At 38.3% G+C, this 14,136-nt stretch overlaps 1 protein-coding gene across 4 annotated transcripts in view; it reads left to right on the top strand.

The window, feature by feature from the left end:
• Positions 1-14,136, top strand: part of NNT (nicotinamide nucleotide transhydrogenase) — a 93,943-nt gene that overhangs the window by 67,956 nt on the left and 11,851 nt on the right. For all 4 annotated transcript variants that reach the window (XM_005694731.3, XM_005694732.3, XM_013972774.2 and 1 more), the window contains exons 18-19: positions 342-501; positions 3,387-3,468. In XM_005694731.3, coding sequence (XP_005694788.1) covers positions 342-501; positions 3,387-3,468 — 242 coding nt within the window. The remainder of the gene's footprint in view (positions 1-341; positions 502-3,386; positions 3,469-14,136) is intronic.

The raw sequence follows: 14,136 nt of genomic DNA, 5'->3' as shown, positions 1-14,136 counted from the left end.
CAGTTCATGTGGTTGCTAAGAGTTGGACATGACTGAACAACTAGTACTTTTTAAATATATATGTTAAAATCACTGGTAATTTTCCATTAAATGCCTTTCTAAAATTTATTTTGATGGAAAATATATCAGTGTGAAGTTGATTTTTTAGAAAACAATGATGTGATTTCCTAGATGTCTTTTTATCATTTAAATTTTTGAAATAATTTTCAGACACTCGATCAAATTTATTTGGTTAAAATGTTTTAGGTGATCAAGTAAATGTCTTTAATTGACTCTGACTATCATATTCACAGAAAATTTATGTGGATTAAATTTTCACAGCTGATAATTTTTCTTTCCAGGCAATGAATCGCTCCCTGGCTAATGTGATTCTTGGAGGCTATGGTACCACTTCAACAGCTGGTGGAAAACCCATGGAAATTTCTGGCACGCATACAGAAATCAACCTTGACAATGCAATTGACATGATTCGAGAAGCTAATAGCATTATTATTACTCCAGGTAAAAAACCAAAACCCAAAAGGAAACAACCTATAATCACGTAAAGTAATTTCTTGTAATAGGAAAAATCAAATTGGAATTTACTCATTTTTGAAAATATAATGGAAATTTAGAAACAACTCTGTGATTACTAAGTGAATAGTTCTGGAATTCTTGGCTTAGGTTAATAGTTTGGGAATCATATAGAGATTTTATAAGTTGAGGTAGTAGATTCTACCTGTGTTTTTCTGTGATTCAGTACAAAATGTTTAAATCATCTTTGAGTCTTGGTTAATTTTTTTTTTCTCACTGATAAATTTTGGGCCTGTGTCAGAATTAGATAGTATATTAAAGTGTTCAACTCACTCGTTAGACTTACTCAGTAAAGGTTGGTAAATGTTAATGTCTTTCTTTCTAAAAGTAAATATTTTTTAAAAAAATCATTGAAAATCATGTGATTTCCAACAAGATGAGGTAACAAGTCCAGTAGAAAGGACTTGGTCTAGAAGTCATAACACCTTACTTCTGTTTTTCATTTTGCCTCTAATAATTGACATGTGGCCCAAGTCAGTTGGTGTCCCCGTTTCAATTTCCCAATTTCCTGAGGCTTAGCCCAGTACTTCTTTACTCATCAAAGAATGTCATTGCATTTGATTTCAGATTAGAATTTTAACTCTATCATGCTATCATAGAAGTTTTCTGTAAAGGAAATCAATTGATTTTGTCATGTGGGTAGTTTGTTGGTTGACTATGTGAAAGTGAAAGTAAGTGAAGTCGCTCAGTCGTGTCCGACTCTGCGACCCCGTGGACTGTAGCCTACCAGGCTTCTCCGTCTGTGGGATTCTCCAGGCAAGAATACTGGAGTGGGTTACCATTTCCTCCTCCAGGGGATCTTCCCGACCCAGGGGTTGAACCCGGGCCTCCCGCACTGGAGGCAGATGCTGTAAACAGCAAACATTAGCAGAATTGAAACTTCAGGTGACAGTCTTCTCAAGTGGGGGCAGCATTATTTTTCTCAGGGTATTTGAAACACATGGATTTGGGGATTTGGCTTCTCAAAGATGGAGCTGCTACTGTCAGCTAGCGTGTGTGCGAGCAGGTAAACCAAATATGCTATAAGCCTCGGATCTTCCTGCAGCATGGGTTTTCCCAGCCAGAGTGCATTGGTGTTACCTGTTGAGAAACATTGTCCTGGGGTGTGAAAGTGGAGAGTAAATGCCCTTTAGGCATTTTCCATATAGTGGAGAAGTCAGATCAGTAAATAATGCAAGATGGGTTATGATGAGAGCTGCATTGGACAATGTAGGCATGTTTTCTATCATGGGGAATCTAAGGATTGTTGGGAAGTCTGGATTTGTGTTGGACCCCCGAGGGTGGATGGTATTGGGGTGGGGGAGGTAGGGGGGATACCTTGAGCAGAGATCGGTCTTTGAAAAAATGAGGGTAGGAAAGGGGGGATAGATATGAGATTCACTGGAAAGGGTGGAGGGACAGAACACAGGGGTTGAAGGAGAAGGGAAATGATTGATGTTTTTGGTCATACTTGAAAGAACATCAGAACTATGGAGCACTGTTTTTTTTGGCAGAGGGGGAAAATCTTAAGTTCTCATTTGGAAACATTAAGTTTGCAGTGTAGCTGGGACAGTGGACAGGCTGAACTGGAGCTCAGTGTTAGGTGGAGCCTGGAGGCAGATTGGGAGCCGTCAGGCAGTTGTTGGGGCTTCCCTGGTGTCTCAGACAGTAAAGAATCTGCCTGCAATGCAGGAGACCCGGGTTCAATCTCTGGGTCTAGAAGATCCCTTGGAGAAGGGCGTGGCTACCTGCTCCAGTATTCTTGGCTGGAGAATTCCATGGTCAGAGGAACCTGGCAGGCTACAGTCCATGGGGTTGCAAACAGCTGGACGTGACTGAGTGACTAATACTTTTTTACTTTCAGGAGGTTGTTGAAGCTGTGGGATGGGCTGAGGTTTTCCAGGGAGAGAGTGAGGTGCAAAGTTAAAGCCCTGGGGAGACTCAGGATTTAAGAGCGGGAATACAGAAGGAAAAGATCTGTTCAAGGAAATTGAGGAAGAATAGTGGTGAAGTTAGGAGGGTTACTAAGGGACGGCAGTGATCTCAAAGCCAAGTAGGGTGACAGTTTGAAAACATTTATGTGAGAGCGTATACACCGTGCGTGTGTGTGTGATGTGGGAGGGAGTGCCCAGCACTGTTAGACACTGTAGGGGACTGAGGAGGGACCATGAGATTTTATTTTATTTTATTATTATTATTTTTTTCTTGAGGACTTTGGATGACCATTTATTGCTTTCATCTTTTTTTTTTATATTTTTAAATTTTTTTTTATTTTTTAAATTTTAAAATCTTTAATTCTTACATGCGTTCCCAAACATGAACCCCCCTCCCACCTCCCTCCCCGCAACATCTCTCTGGGTCATCCCCATGCACCAGCCCCAAGCATGCTGCACCCTACGTCAGACATGGACTGGCGATTCAATTCTTACATGACAGTGTACATGTTAGAATTCCCATTCTCCCAAATCATCCCACCCTCTCCCTCTCCCTCTGAGTCCAAAAGTCCGTTATACACATCTGTGTCTTTAGAATTCATTTGAATCAGTTCTGATGAGATGGATGAAACTGGAGCCAATTATACAGAGTGAAGTAAGCTAGAAAGAAAAACACCAATACAGTATACTAACACATATATATGGAATTTAGGAAGATGGCAATGATGACCATGAGATTTTAATTTGAAATTTAGGCCAATATTTTTAAAGTCCATATTGTCAGTTTTTTGTTTTCACTTCTAGTCCTGTTAACTGATTGCCCTTTTTGGCATAAAGAAATTGTTGTTCATACAATTTGAAACAAAACCGCATTCTTCTGTGTTCTCAATGCTCCTGTAGGCTACGGCCTCTGTGCAGCCAAAGCTCAGTACCCCATTGCTGATTTGGTGAAGATGCTCTCTGAACAAGGCAAAAAAGTCAGGTAAGTGCTTGCCATGCATATGTGAAAGGAAAGGAAGAGAGACGACTTCTTTGAGGTGACTGTTTCTTCAAGTGGGGTTTTACCTGTGATACTAAGTAGAGAAAGTTGTGAAAGACCCTGTTCTAGCCTTAGTCTTACTTCCTAGTTTTCATGCTGTCTCTAATAGCATCCAACTTCAATATAGTCTCATTTTAGAAAAGGAAATTCTTACGGTACTACATTCTAGGATATTTATCAATAGGGAAAAATGGAAACCTGGTTTCTCTGTGGTTTGCTTGGGGAAGGAGGTCATCAAGGCATCTGAGTCCCATCAAGCTGTGTCTTTTGGGTTTCTGTTGTTCACACAGAAGGAAAACATCTCAAATGGGGGGTTTCCAAAGGGTGTGAGCCTGAGTGGTGAACCCGTGACTGTTTGATGGATTTAGCTCTCACACTCGGGCTAGAAAAGACTGCAGAAAACTTTCTTTTTCTGTGTACAAGATAGATAATAAAGCCATACACTTTTTGGACTGTGAATTAGAACAGCTCCTGTTGCTGCTATGTGCTACTTGGGCCCTGGATTCTGCTCTTGGGTGGATGGTTATTAAGCAGAATGTGAAGTCAAGGACTCTGCATTTCTAGATTATTCCCCCTGACCTTGGATAAAGGGTTTGTGGTATGTGAAAATGGGGTCAGGGTGATGAGCCCTTGAAGTGCTTTATGTCTGTCCTGTGTACCTTTGGGTCCGCCTTCTGGAACTCTGCTGCTGGGAGGCAGTGAAGGGGCGGGCTGGAGTTGTCCATGGGAGCATAGCTGCTGCATGTTGTGTGGGGAGACTGGTTCACTAGCAGTTTCATTGACATGGAAGTCAGAGCAACGGGATAACTCTATTGTTAAATAAGATTGGTTCATTTACCAAGATGTCATTGCATATTGACAAAACTATTTATGTCTGTTAATAAAATTCCTTTGAGGTGTCAATCTTACACTTTTGCCTGGAGGAAAATGATAAGAAAATTAGCCAAACAGAGGGCCTAGAATTAATCAGACTATCTGTGCAGACTAGATGCAGAGTCCGAATCTTTAGCTTGAATGTCGCCACTTTTAACAGCAGTAGAAGAGTCTTAGGTGATTAAATCAAAGGGTTATCTAAAAAGTTCTAACGTCAGCTGCATTTTCTTTCTTTCTTTCCACCCTTTTTTCCTTTTGTCAATCTTTTTCTCATTCTCCACCTTCCTGTGATCTATAGTGAGTCTGTGCTTTTTAAATACACAGAATCGAAATACTGTTTTATGATAGGTCCAGCATTTCTGTCATGTAGATGGCTCCCACGTTTAGTAAAGTCTAAGATGAATTGATAGAAGATGAGAAAAGGCATCGTCTTTGTTTTCTAATTTTCACATGAGCGGTCTCATTTTGGTAGCTTATTCTTTTTATAGAGGGTATAAATGGGGCTTCCCTTTTAGTTGTAGTCTTTGCCACTTAAAGCATTTGGAGACCTACAAGTGGAAAGGATGTGTTACAGAATCTTTTATGATTTTCCTAAAAAGAAATTTTTTTCTCTTTATTTGATCCACATGTAAAAAAGTATAATGTATTAACGATGCCTTCTGTCACCACATGTTTAGGAGATGAGTGGCAATCATAATCAAATAGAAAGATGGCTTTCATGTCTTAATTATTCTTAGGGAAAGGCATGATTAATTTGATATAACCTCTCTTGTTACCCACTGGTCAGCCCAGGTTGTGGGTGCAAGGATGGGAAGCTTGACAGAAGGCAGGATGTGAAAGGGAAGGAGTTAAGAGAGTTAGGAAAGAAAATCAGGGATAAAGAAAAGGGATAAGACAATGGAAATTTTAGCTTCTGACCTCATTTAAAATTTGAATTTCATCCATGAAGGCATAATATGAAGTGCTGTTTTAGAAGGATTTCTGTCACACTGCATTGAAAAGGTAACTATTTGACTTAAGATTTCAGGCAGGTATTTAATTAAACACGTATGAATAGTTTCTCAGTCATAATTTTTTTTTACTGAAATAATTTTGGGACTTGCCTGGCAGTCCAGTGATTAGGAATCTGCATTTCCACTACAGGGGACCCGAATTTGATCCTTGGTTGGGGAGCTAATCCTGCAAGTCACATGGCACAGCCCCGCCCCCCGCCCCCGCCAAGAAAAAGTAATTTTGTGACCAGAACATCAGGCTTTCACGAGAGCTTTTAATCATTTTGTATAATCGTCAGTTTTAAAAATCATTTGTTAATAGTAAATGCTAATAATTTATTATGTGAATGATATTACTTGTCAGCCTAATTTCTACTTGTGAGTTAGGAAGAGTTAGCCACTTACATTGATTACTCTATTTCATATTAAAGATGAATTTATATATTAATATGTTCAAATTTTTTCTTTTTTTTACTATAATGAATTTTCAACATGGGCTTTGTAGTGTTATGTAAGTCTCATATTTGTATTAAATGAAAGAGAGCTATTCTTGCTAACATGACAGTAGATTATCATATTTTTCCTTTCTAGCTTCCATGAGAGTGTTTTTTTTTTTTTAATTTTAAAGGGAGTCATAGCAACTTTGTTGATTCTGCTTTATGTGCATCATCATCTTTCTGTAGCAGAAATGCAGATTTTCTTTACGAAGTTAGGTGTTGGCTTTTTCTTAAGAGGCACATGTCTGTTTGAACAAGAGATGGCTGCAGCGGTTACCTCGTATTTTAATGAAATAAATCTGTATTTACAGTTTGCGGTAATTTAGTCCTTTCATCACTCTGTGGAGCTCCCACGGTGTTCATTGAGCACAGCTGCTGGGCCTTCGCTGTTAGTAGATCTTTGTGCCTCAGGACCCCGGCATGCCTCACATCCAGATGTGGTGACGTATTCTCACACATTCCCCGTGGAAATGTGCCAGTGTGGACATACGATTGTCATCAATCAGTTATGCCCAAGTGGTGCCGAGAAAAATTGCCTCTGTCATACAGTCTGTCTGGCTTCATGGCCCATGATTGATTTAGAGACATTCCTGTTTCCCTTTACTTTGGCCATAGTCATAACATGCTCACAGAGACCTGAGGTTAGATAATGAAGCACATGACATTTCATGAAAAGAGCTCATTTTAGAATGTCCTGGAAGTTCACTGACTTAGCCATCTTTACTGGATAATTTACCAGGATATTGTTGCTTCCTGGGCACCCAGAATACCTAACTTGGCTTGATCTCTGAAAGCATTTGATTATAAAAATCTTATGATACAAGAGCACAGACATTTTTTTCTCTTTGTTTCCCAATCTTTGGGTCAATACAAGCTTTTCATTATAAAGCTGAGGTAGTGTTTCCAACAAATAATCCTTAGAAAGACATATTTTTTTTTCTTTTTGCAATTAATCACTGCTTGATTTTCTTTGTATAAAGCATTATTGCTTTAAAATTTGTCAACTTCTTTGATTGGCTGACTGATGTTATATATGGCTTTCCTATTAATGTCCAACTCTGTCTTTCTATTAATAATTTGCTGACAGAAATTTATTTCTAGGTGCTGAGAATACAAGGATGCAGAAGCTCATTTCCCACTCTCAAAAGTTTATAGATAGAGAACAAATCGATCAACAAATGAACGAGTGAATGAATTCCATTTAATGTACCAATATGCTAAGAAGAGTGGAGTAGAAGGAGGGTAGGAAGGCAAAGGACAAGAGTAGATAGCTGTCAAGGGAATATTTTAAACTTTTTATTCTACTCATAACATGAAACTTTTTTGCAGGTTTTAAAAAATAAATATTTAATTATTTTTTTCATCTTCTATCTAAACATATCTAGCTGCCAGTGGTATTTGCAGTTTAATAGTGTTTTACGGTCTTGTGTGACATGACTATAAGTTTAAATGTATGTTATTTTTGCTAGGAAATCTATTCTCTGAAGATACTGGAAGATGAAATATTTTGTTGATCTAACTGGATTTTCCCGTTTTTCATGGATTAAATGCAGTCCAAATAAACAGAGTTCAGCTATCTTGGATTTGTTAGATTTTGGGGTGCAGGAAAATCTAGCACATGCAGATTTGTTGAGTAATAAAGATATGTGCTTCTGAAGAGAATAGAGGGTTAGGCCAGATAAAAAGATCCAGTGTAGCAGTTGAGAAAGGAAATAGATATTTTTTATGAGTTTCTTGCCAGCTTTGCATTACTTTCTTATTAGCCATGACTATTCATGTCAGTGACCATTTCGCTGTATGAATAATTACACAGTACTTGGTGCCAGGCACTGTTTAAGTTCTGAGAATACATCAGCGAATACAAAGATCAAAATTCCTGACCCATGTGGAGCTGACATTTAAGGAGAACTTAGTTAAGAGGTGTTAAGATATTCTGAATTGACACTTATAACCCTATTGTGTTTTCAGTTCAGTCACTAGTTGAAATGATGAAGAACAGCAGGGGCATTGATCACTGTATCAGAGTTTCCACTGGCACTCTTTGGTGATGAACTAGCCAGTGCTTCTGGTGTTCTGAAAGAACATGCTGTGTCTCTCTGCACTGAGCCTGCTTTCTTATAAAACATGGTGACAGGAGGATGGATGATGGGAATTATTTGTGTAATTAGTCAGATGAGTGAAACTTCTGGTAGAAGAGAGGAAAACCAGCGTGTGCATTCACTTATATCTCTGGTCAACCTGTTGTATAAAATTTCCAGGAATCCCTCAGATCAAAGGTGTCTGTTTTACTAGAAAAGGGCCATCATCCTTCCAGACTCTTGACTGTTGATCAGATTGCCTCTGACTGCGTGCTGCCCACAACATATTGATATAGTGGAAGGAAGAGAAGACTATGTTAAAGGCTGTGATTTAGGTGCTTTATAAAGCCTCTCCCAGCCATGCTGTTCTAGGACTCATTCCTTGGAAATGATGATCACAGGCATTCCAGCGGTCAAGGGGAGAAACTCACCATTGACGGAAACCAGTGCCTCTGACCATCAGAGTGATGTTTGGCTTCTAGGTCTACTGTTAATTATTATAGACTCTTTGAGCTGATTTTTGTCAATGAGGTTCATGTAAACATGGCAGAGGAGAAGTAGATAGAAGCCCTCTTGTCATTTTATGTTCAAATTCTTCAGTATCTTGTTAATAATTTCCATTTCATGTTATTTACTAGCCATTGCATTTCAAGAGTCATTCAGCATCGTTAAAATTATTCAGTCAGAAATAAGAAATTATGTATAATTTTCAATACATCTCTCCATTGTGCAAGCATATGTATTCTAGAACTTCATCTGCAAGTAGAATTCAGTTTTCCCCCTGATATATCATTCTTCATGGTCTTAGTAGTTATTTTGAAATGAAAACCATGTCACTAGTCATACAGCTGCTGTTCTTGACTGCACTGGATTTGGTTCAGTGAAGGAAAAAGTAGATTTGGGCACAATTTATAATAATCTCCTTGGAGTGGAAAAGGAAGTGTTGGGACAGGGTTCTGCACTGACATTCGCACCAGTCATCTGACCTGGTCCTGTTCAGATGACTTCTTGTTTTTTGGGGGTGGCCCCAGTGTCACGGGCCACCTGTACACGTTGGAACATGTGACCGTAGCGTCCTGTCAAACATTTCTTCACTCATACTCATAGAACAGGTTGTTCTGTATTAGAAAAACTGCCCCTGAGACATTCTTGTAAGCCCTTTAACATTCATTATTCTTTCCTGAAGAAGGGGAGGCTGTGGATGAATACCAGATTCAGATCAGAGTTCAGCCTTTATTCACCTTCAAAAAAAAGAGAAAAGTACTTAGTGTTCTCCAATTCTGGCAGTTGGAAAGTTAGAGGAAATTAGAATTTTCTTTTTCATTCAGAATTGTATGAGTAGGTTTATCTGAACCATTGCTTCTGAAAAGGACTCACAGTTTTCAAAAGCTGGGTTTCTATCCTTTTGCCTAAGAAGACTTGCCAAAACATTGACTCCACAACCTTTCTCATTAATCAGTTTTTGTGGATGACAGCTGCATTGCTGGGCAGATTTTTTTTTCCACTTTGTTTCCATGCTTCTCTTCTGATGGATAGACTAACCCCTCGCAGCTGGTCCCAGCCACTTTACCGGGAAGGATACTGTTTAGTCTGCTTCATATTTTATAAGATTTTACTTCAAAATGCATTTACTAAAATTATTTCTCTTAAATAAGTTTTCCTTGTGCTTTTAATAGGTGACCTATAGCTGTCAATCAGAAGTTCTGGTCAGAATGTGATAAACCAAAGAACCCTGTCTTTCCAGATGCTGTCATATTTTTCAAAGGTTAAAATTAATTAAAATATTAATTAAATAAAATAAACATTTAATTAAAAAATATTGAAAATAGTAACAAATCTTTTTATTACCTCCATGAACCTTCCTCAGAATGGAGCATTGCTACATGCAACATCAAATACAAAGGTTCTTCGGGTGTACCTCCTAGCAGGGATTCTATTACATCTGTAGTGAAATTCCCAGGACAGAACGCAGTGTACATGTTATTGTTGTTACTCTAAATAAAAGTGTCCTGCCTTAGGAAGCATTGTATTAGAGAGACCTTAAAGTCTATTTTAACTTTTAAAGTTTTCTTGATTTATAGATATTTATGGTTAAAAACAGGAAGAATAAGTAAGCTTTTTATTTTCCCTTTGTTATATCTTTTCCTGAGTTAATTTGTCAGCCACGTAGGAGCTGAGAATGATATATTTAGGAAAATTGTGCAATGATGTTATTGGGAAGGCAGAATTTCAAAATGCTGTCAGCATACATTGTTCTGTGTAAAGTTCAATTTTAAAATATGAAACAGTAAAAGAAAGGATATTAACCCTTTGAACATCTTGGGTATGAGAATAAATTTTGCATCAATCAGTTCAGTTCAGTCGCTCAGTCGTGTCCGACTCTTTACGACCCCGTGAATCGCAGCACGCCAGGCCTCCCTGTCCATCGCTAGCTCCCGGAGTTTACTCAAACTCATGTCTATCAAGTCGGTGATGCCATCCAGCCATCTCATCTTCTGTCGTCCCCCTCTCCTCCTGCCCCCAGTCCCTCCCAGCTTCAGGGTTTTTTCCAATGAGTCAACTCTTTGCATGAGGTGGCCCAAGTATTGGAGTTTCAGCTTTAGCATCAGTCCTTCCAATGAACACCCAGGACTGATCTCCTTTAGGATGGATTGGTTGGATCTCCTTGCAGTCCAAGGGATTCTGAAGAGTCTTCTCCAACACCACAGTTCAAAACATCAATTCTTCAGTGCTCAGCTTTCTTCACAGTCCAACTCTCACATCCATACATGACCAGAGGAAAAACCATAGCTTTGACTAGACGGACCTTTGTTGACAAGGTAATAGCTTTTGAATATGCCATCTAGGTTGGTCATAACTTTCCTTCCAAGGAGTAAGCATCTTTTAATTTTATAGTGTCTCGTAAAACATATAACCAAATAGTTGAAGGTTGTAAAAAGATTTTTTTTTAATCTGGAGATCCTTTTTACTATTTGTAATAAGAGGCTTCAAAATGGAGAAAACACGGTAAATACTTTAGAATGGGGCCCAGTTGTCTCTGTAGTTTCTTTGTCTTAGTACTGAGTTGGGATACTTGGCTCTTCATCATGTTTTATTGCTAAACTAAATCTGGATATTTCCATAATGCAAGCAGGGAAATGTAGTTTATTTGAACGTTGTGGTAGGATCCATGTAGTGAATGGTTTATACTCTGTAAAAGTCAACAACTGTTGTGATACTCTGTGGTCAGGACATATTGTCCCCATGGCCCTTGTTCATGGGAACTCATGTTGTTCCTTTTAGCACATGTGATGTCTGAAATCTAATTTGAAGTTGCAGAAAAACTCTAAGAATGGGACTTATATCATTGTGTGTTACTTTGGCCACCTGAAGCAGAGAGCTCACTCTTTGGAAAAGACCCTGATGCTCGGAAAGATTGAAGATGAAAGGAGAAGGGGCCTGCAAAGGATGAAATGGTTAGATAGCATCAATGACTCAACGGACAAGAATTTGAGCAAACTCTGGGAGATAGTGAAGGACAGGAAAGCCTGGTGACTGAACAATAGCAACAATTATAAAAGAGGCTTAAAATTCATAGTTTTTTAAAATTGCTCTTTTACTAAATTTACCCATTTTACATGGAATTTATGAATAGCTTCTATATGCACTTTTATCTTTTTTCATTCTTTCTTGGTTAATTAAAAGGCTCTAAAGATCATTGTTTCATGTGAGTATATTGTGCCACCTTTTTGGAACTGTGCCTGGGTCTGTTTTTAACTGGTGATGGGGGCCTTAGTTTTTATTATATAATGTTACACAAAAGACTTTATTGTTTTTATGCTTGAGAGAGGAAAATAGAAAAACATGTTTAACTTTTTCTTAAATTATCTTCAAGATAATTGAGAAGATTACCTTGACTTGTCAGTGACATTTGTTGTATCTTTAGGTTCAGGGAACAGTACTTTTTTGCCTTAATAGTACCTATAGAAGAGTTAAATGTGGCCTTTTGAAATTTGACACTATTACAATAATTTGAATATTAGCTATGACCAATTGATCAACAAGTCCAGTGGTCATAATTATTGACCTCAGTCTATATTGACTATATAATTTCTCTAGCTTTTGCATGTAGTTGCAAGTACAAAGAATTTCTGGCTTTTATTGGACCATATTGATATTTATTGGGTTTTCAAGGTAAAAATTAGAAAACCAGTTTAGAAAATGCTGACAAATCAACATTTGTTTTAATGTGAAAATTTGCCTTTCTTTTAATATAAATGATCATTAAAAATGTGCATTTATTTGAACAATACAGATGAGCATTTATATCACAAAATATGTTTCAATGGGATATTATAATTGCAGTTTACATTCATTAAGGACTCATGTGTGCCAGGCATTGGCCTAAAACACTTTGTATAAAATGCTCTTTATGTGAATTATCTTCCTTAAATGTCACAGTAATCCTCTGAAAAGGCTTTATTATCACTCCTGTTGTACACAGGAGGAAAGGGAGGCACACAGAGGTAAATTGTCTGAATGTTTTGAATCCAGGCAGTGGCACCCTAGAGCTTTTAGCTGCTACTCTTTACTACTTCTCTGAAATCTTTTTTCCAAAAGAGATATAGCGAGTTTTCACTTTATTGAATCAGTGCACTTTATTGGGCACACTATCTTCCTTAAAACCCTTTCCCCCACTCCCTACATCCCTCCCGTCCTTACTTCCCTCTCTTTATTTGAGTTGCTCTACTAGAGTGCCAGGTACTTTGGGAACTGATAAATAGGACACAGTCCCTGTTCTCAAGTTGCTCCCAGTTTGGAAGGCACAGTCATCAGCCAGTTCCTATAATGCAGAAGGAGCGTGAAGAGTGAGTTCTGGGAGCCTGGACGATTTTCCTATGGTCTCATGTTAGTAGTTATTTGCTCTTCTGTAAAGTTAGGTTTTGGACAGGGACAGCTGATCCTGTTCTGTTAATAAGCAAGTATATAATCAAGATAATTTTTGCAGTTTACAGGGGAGAACCAAAAGGCTGGTAGGCTTTGCATTTCTGAATTCTGGATGTTCTTCATGGGATGATGGAACATTGATGAACTTTAGCCATAAGTTCCTGGAAATTGCTGGTCATGGGCAACCAATGTCTGATATAATTAGCTTTAATCCATACTTTGAAGATTAGCCAGTTGCATGGGCCAGAATTTTTATAAATTCACATTGACTCATCAGTGTGCTCATATATATTCCTACAAATTTAGTGTGTTCTGTCATTTCTCTCAAAACATTGGCATTCTCTTATAATAGCCTTTGTGTGTTTCTCTCCAACTTTAGAGTCTTAAAATTTAGTATAATAAATTGTTATACAAACAGATATGAAGTGAGCTGTCCTTTGGGATATTCAGCATAACATGCTGGTTAGCTATTTACCCCTCACAACTAGCTCAGCAGAAACGTTGTCTTTATGCAGTCTGCAGATAATCAAATATTATGATAATAACAAATACATTTGGAGGTCTTTAACTTCTGATTTGGTCCAAGACACCTCAGTTAAAACATGAAGATGATAGCCAGATGGATTAAAGATAAGCAAAGGCAGTAAAATTTTACAGAATCACTGGAATCAGGGAGGGATGCAGAAGTAAATTACAAAAGTAAACCACGAAGTGTATATTGACTTATTCAGCTAAACGGAATCCCTGGTTCATGGAATTTTAGGACTGGAAAGGGAGTTTGGGGTTAGCTGATTAATGACCCCCAAAGAAACCCACCTCTGAATACCCCACACTTGTGAATATGTTACCTTATATGGCAAAAGGAACTTTGTAGATTCAGTGATGATTTTGAGATGCAGAGATGATTCTGAGTTATTTGTTTGGGTCCATGTAGTCACTAGGGTCCTTATGAAAGAGAGGAAGAGGGTCAGTGTCAGAAGAGGGGACGTGACAATGGAAGTAGAAGTCAGTGATGCAGCCTCAAGCCAGGGAGAGGAGGCAGCCTCCAGAAGCTGGGAAAAAGGCAAGGGACGGGTGGATTTTCTCCTCAAGGTTCTAAGAGAAATACAGTCCTGCCGACACCTTGGTTTTAGCACCTGGGTGCTGATTTTGGATGTCAGGCCGCTGTCATCGATGCATGTTGTTTTAAGCTACTAAATTTGTGGTAATTTGTTATATCACTAATAGGACACTAATACAGACCTT

The sequence above is a fragment of the Capra hircus genome, chromosome 20 (assembly GCF_001704415.2).
Source record: "Capra hircus breed San Clemente chromosome 20, ASM170441v1, whole genome shotgun sequence".
Taxonomy (NCBI): Eukaryota; Metazoa; Chordata; class Mammalia; order Artiodactyla; family Bovidae; genus Capra; species Capra hircus.
This window is presented reverse-complemented; position numbering and strand designations above follow the sequence as displayed.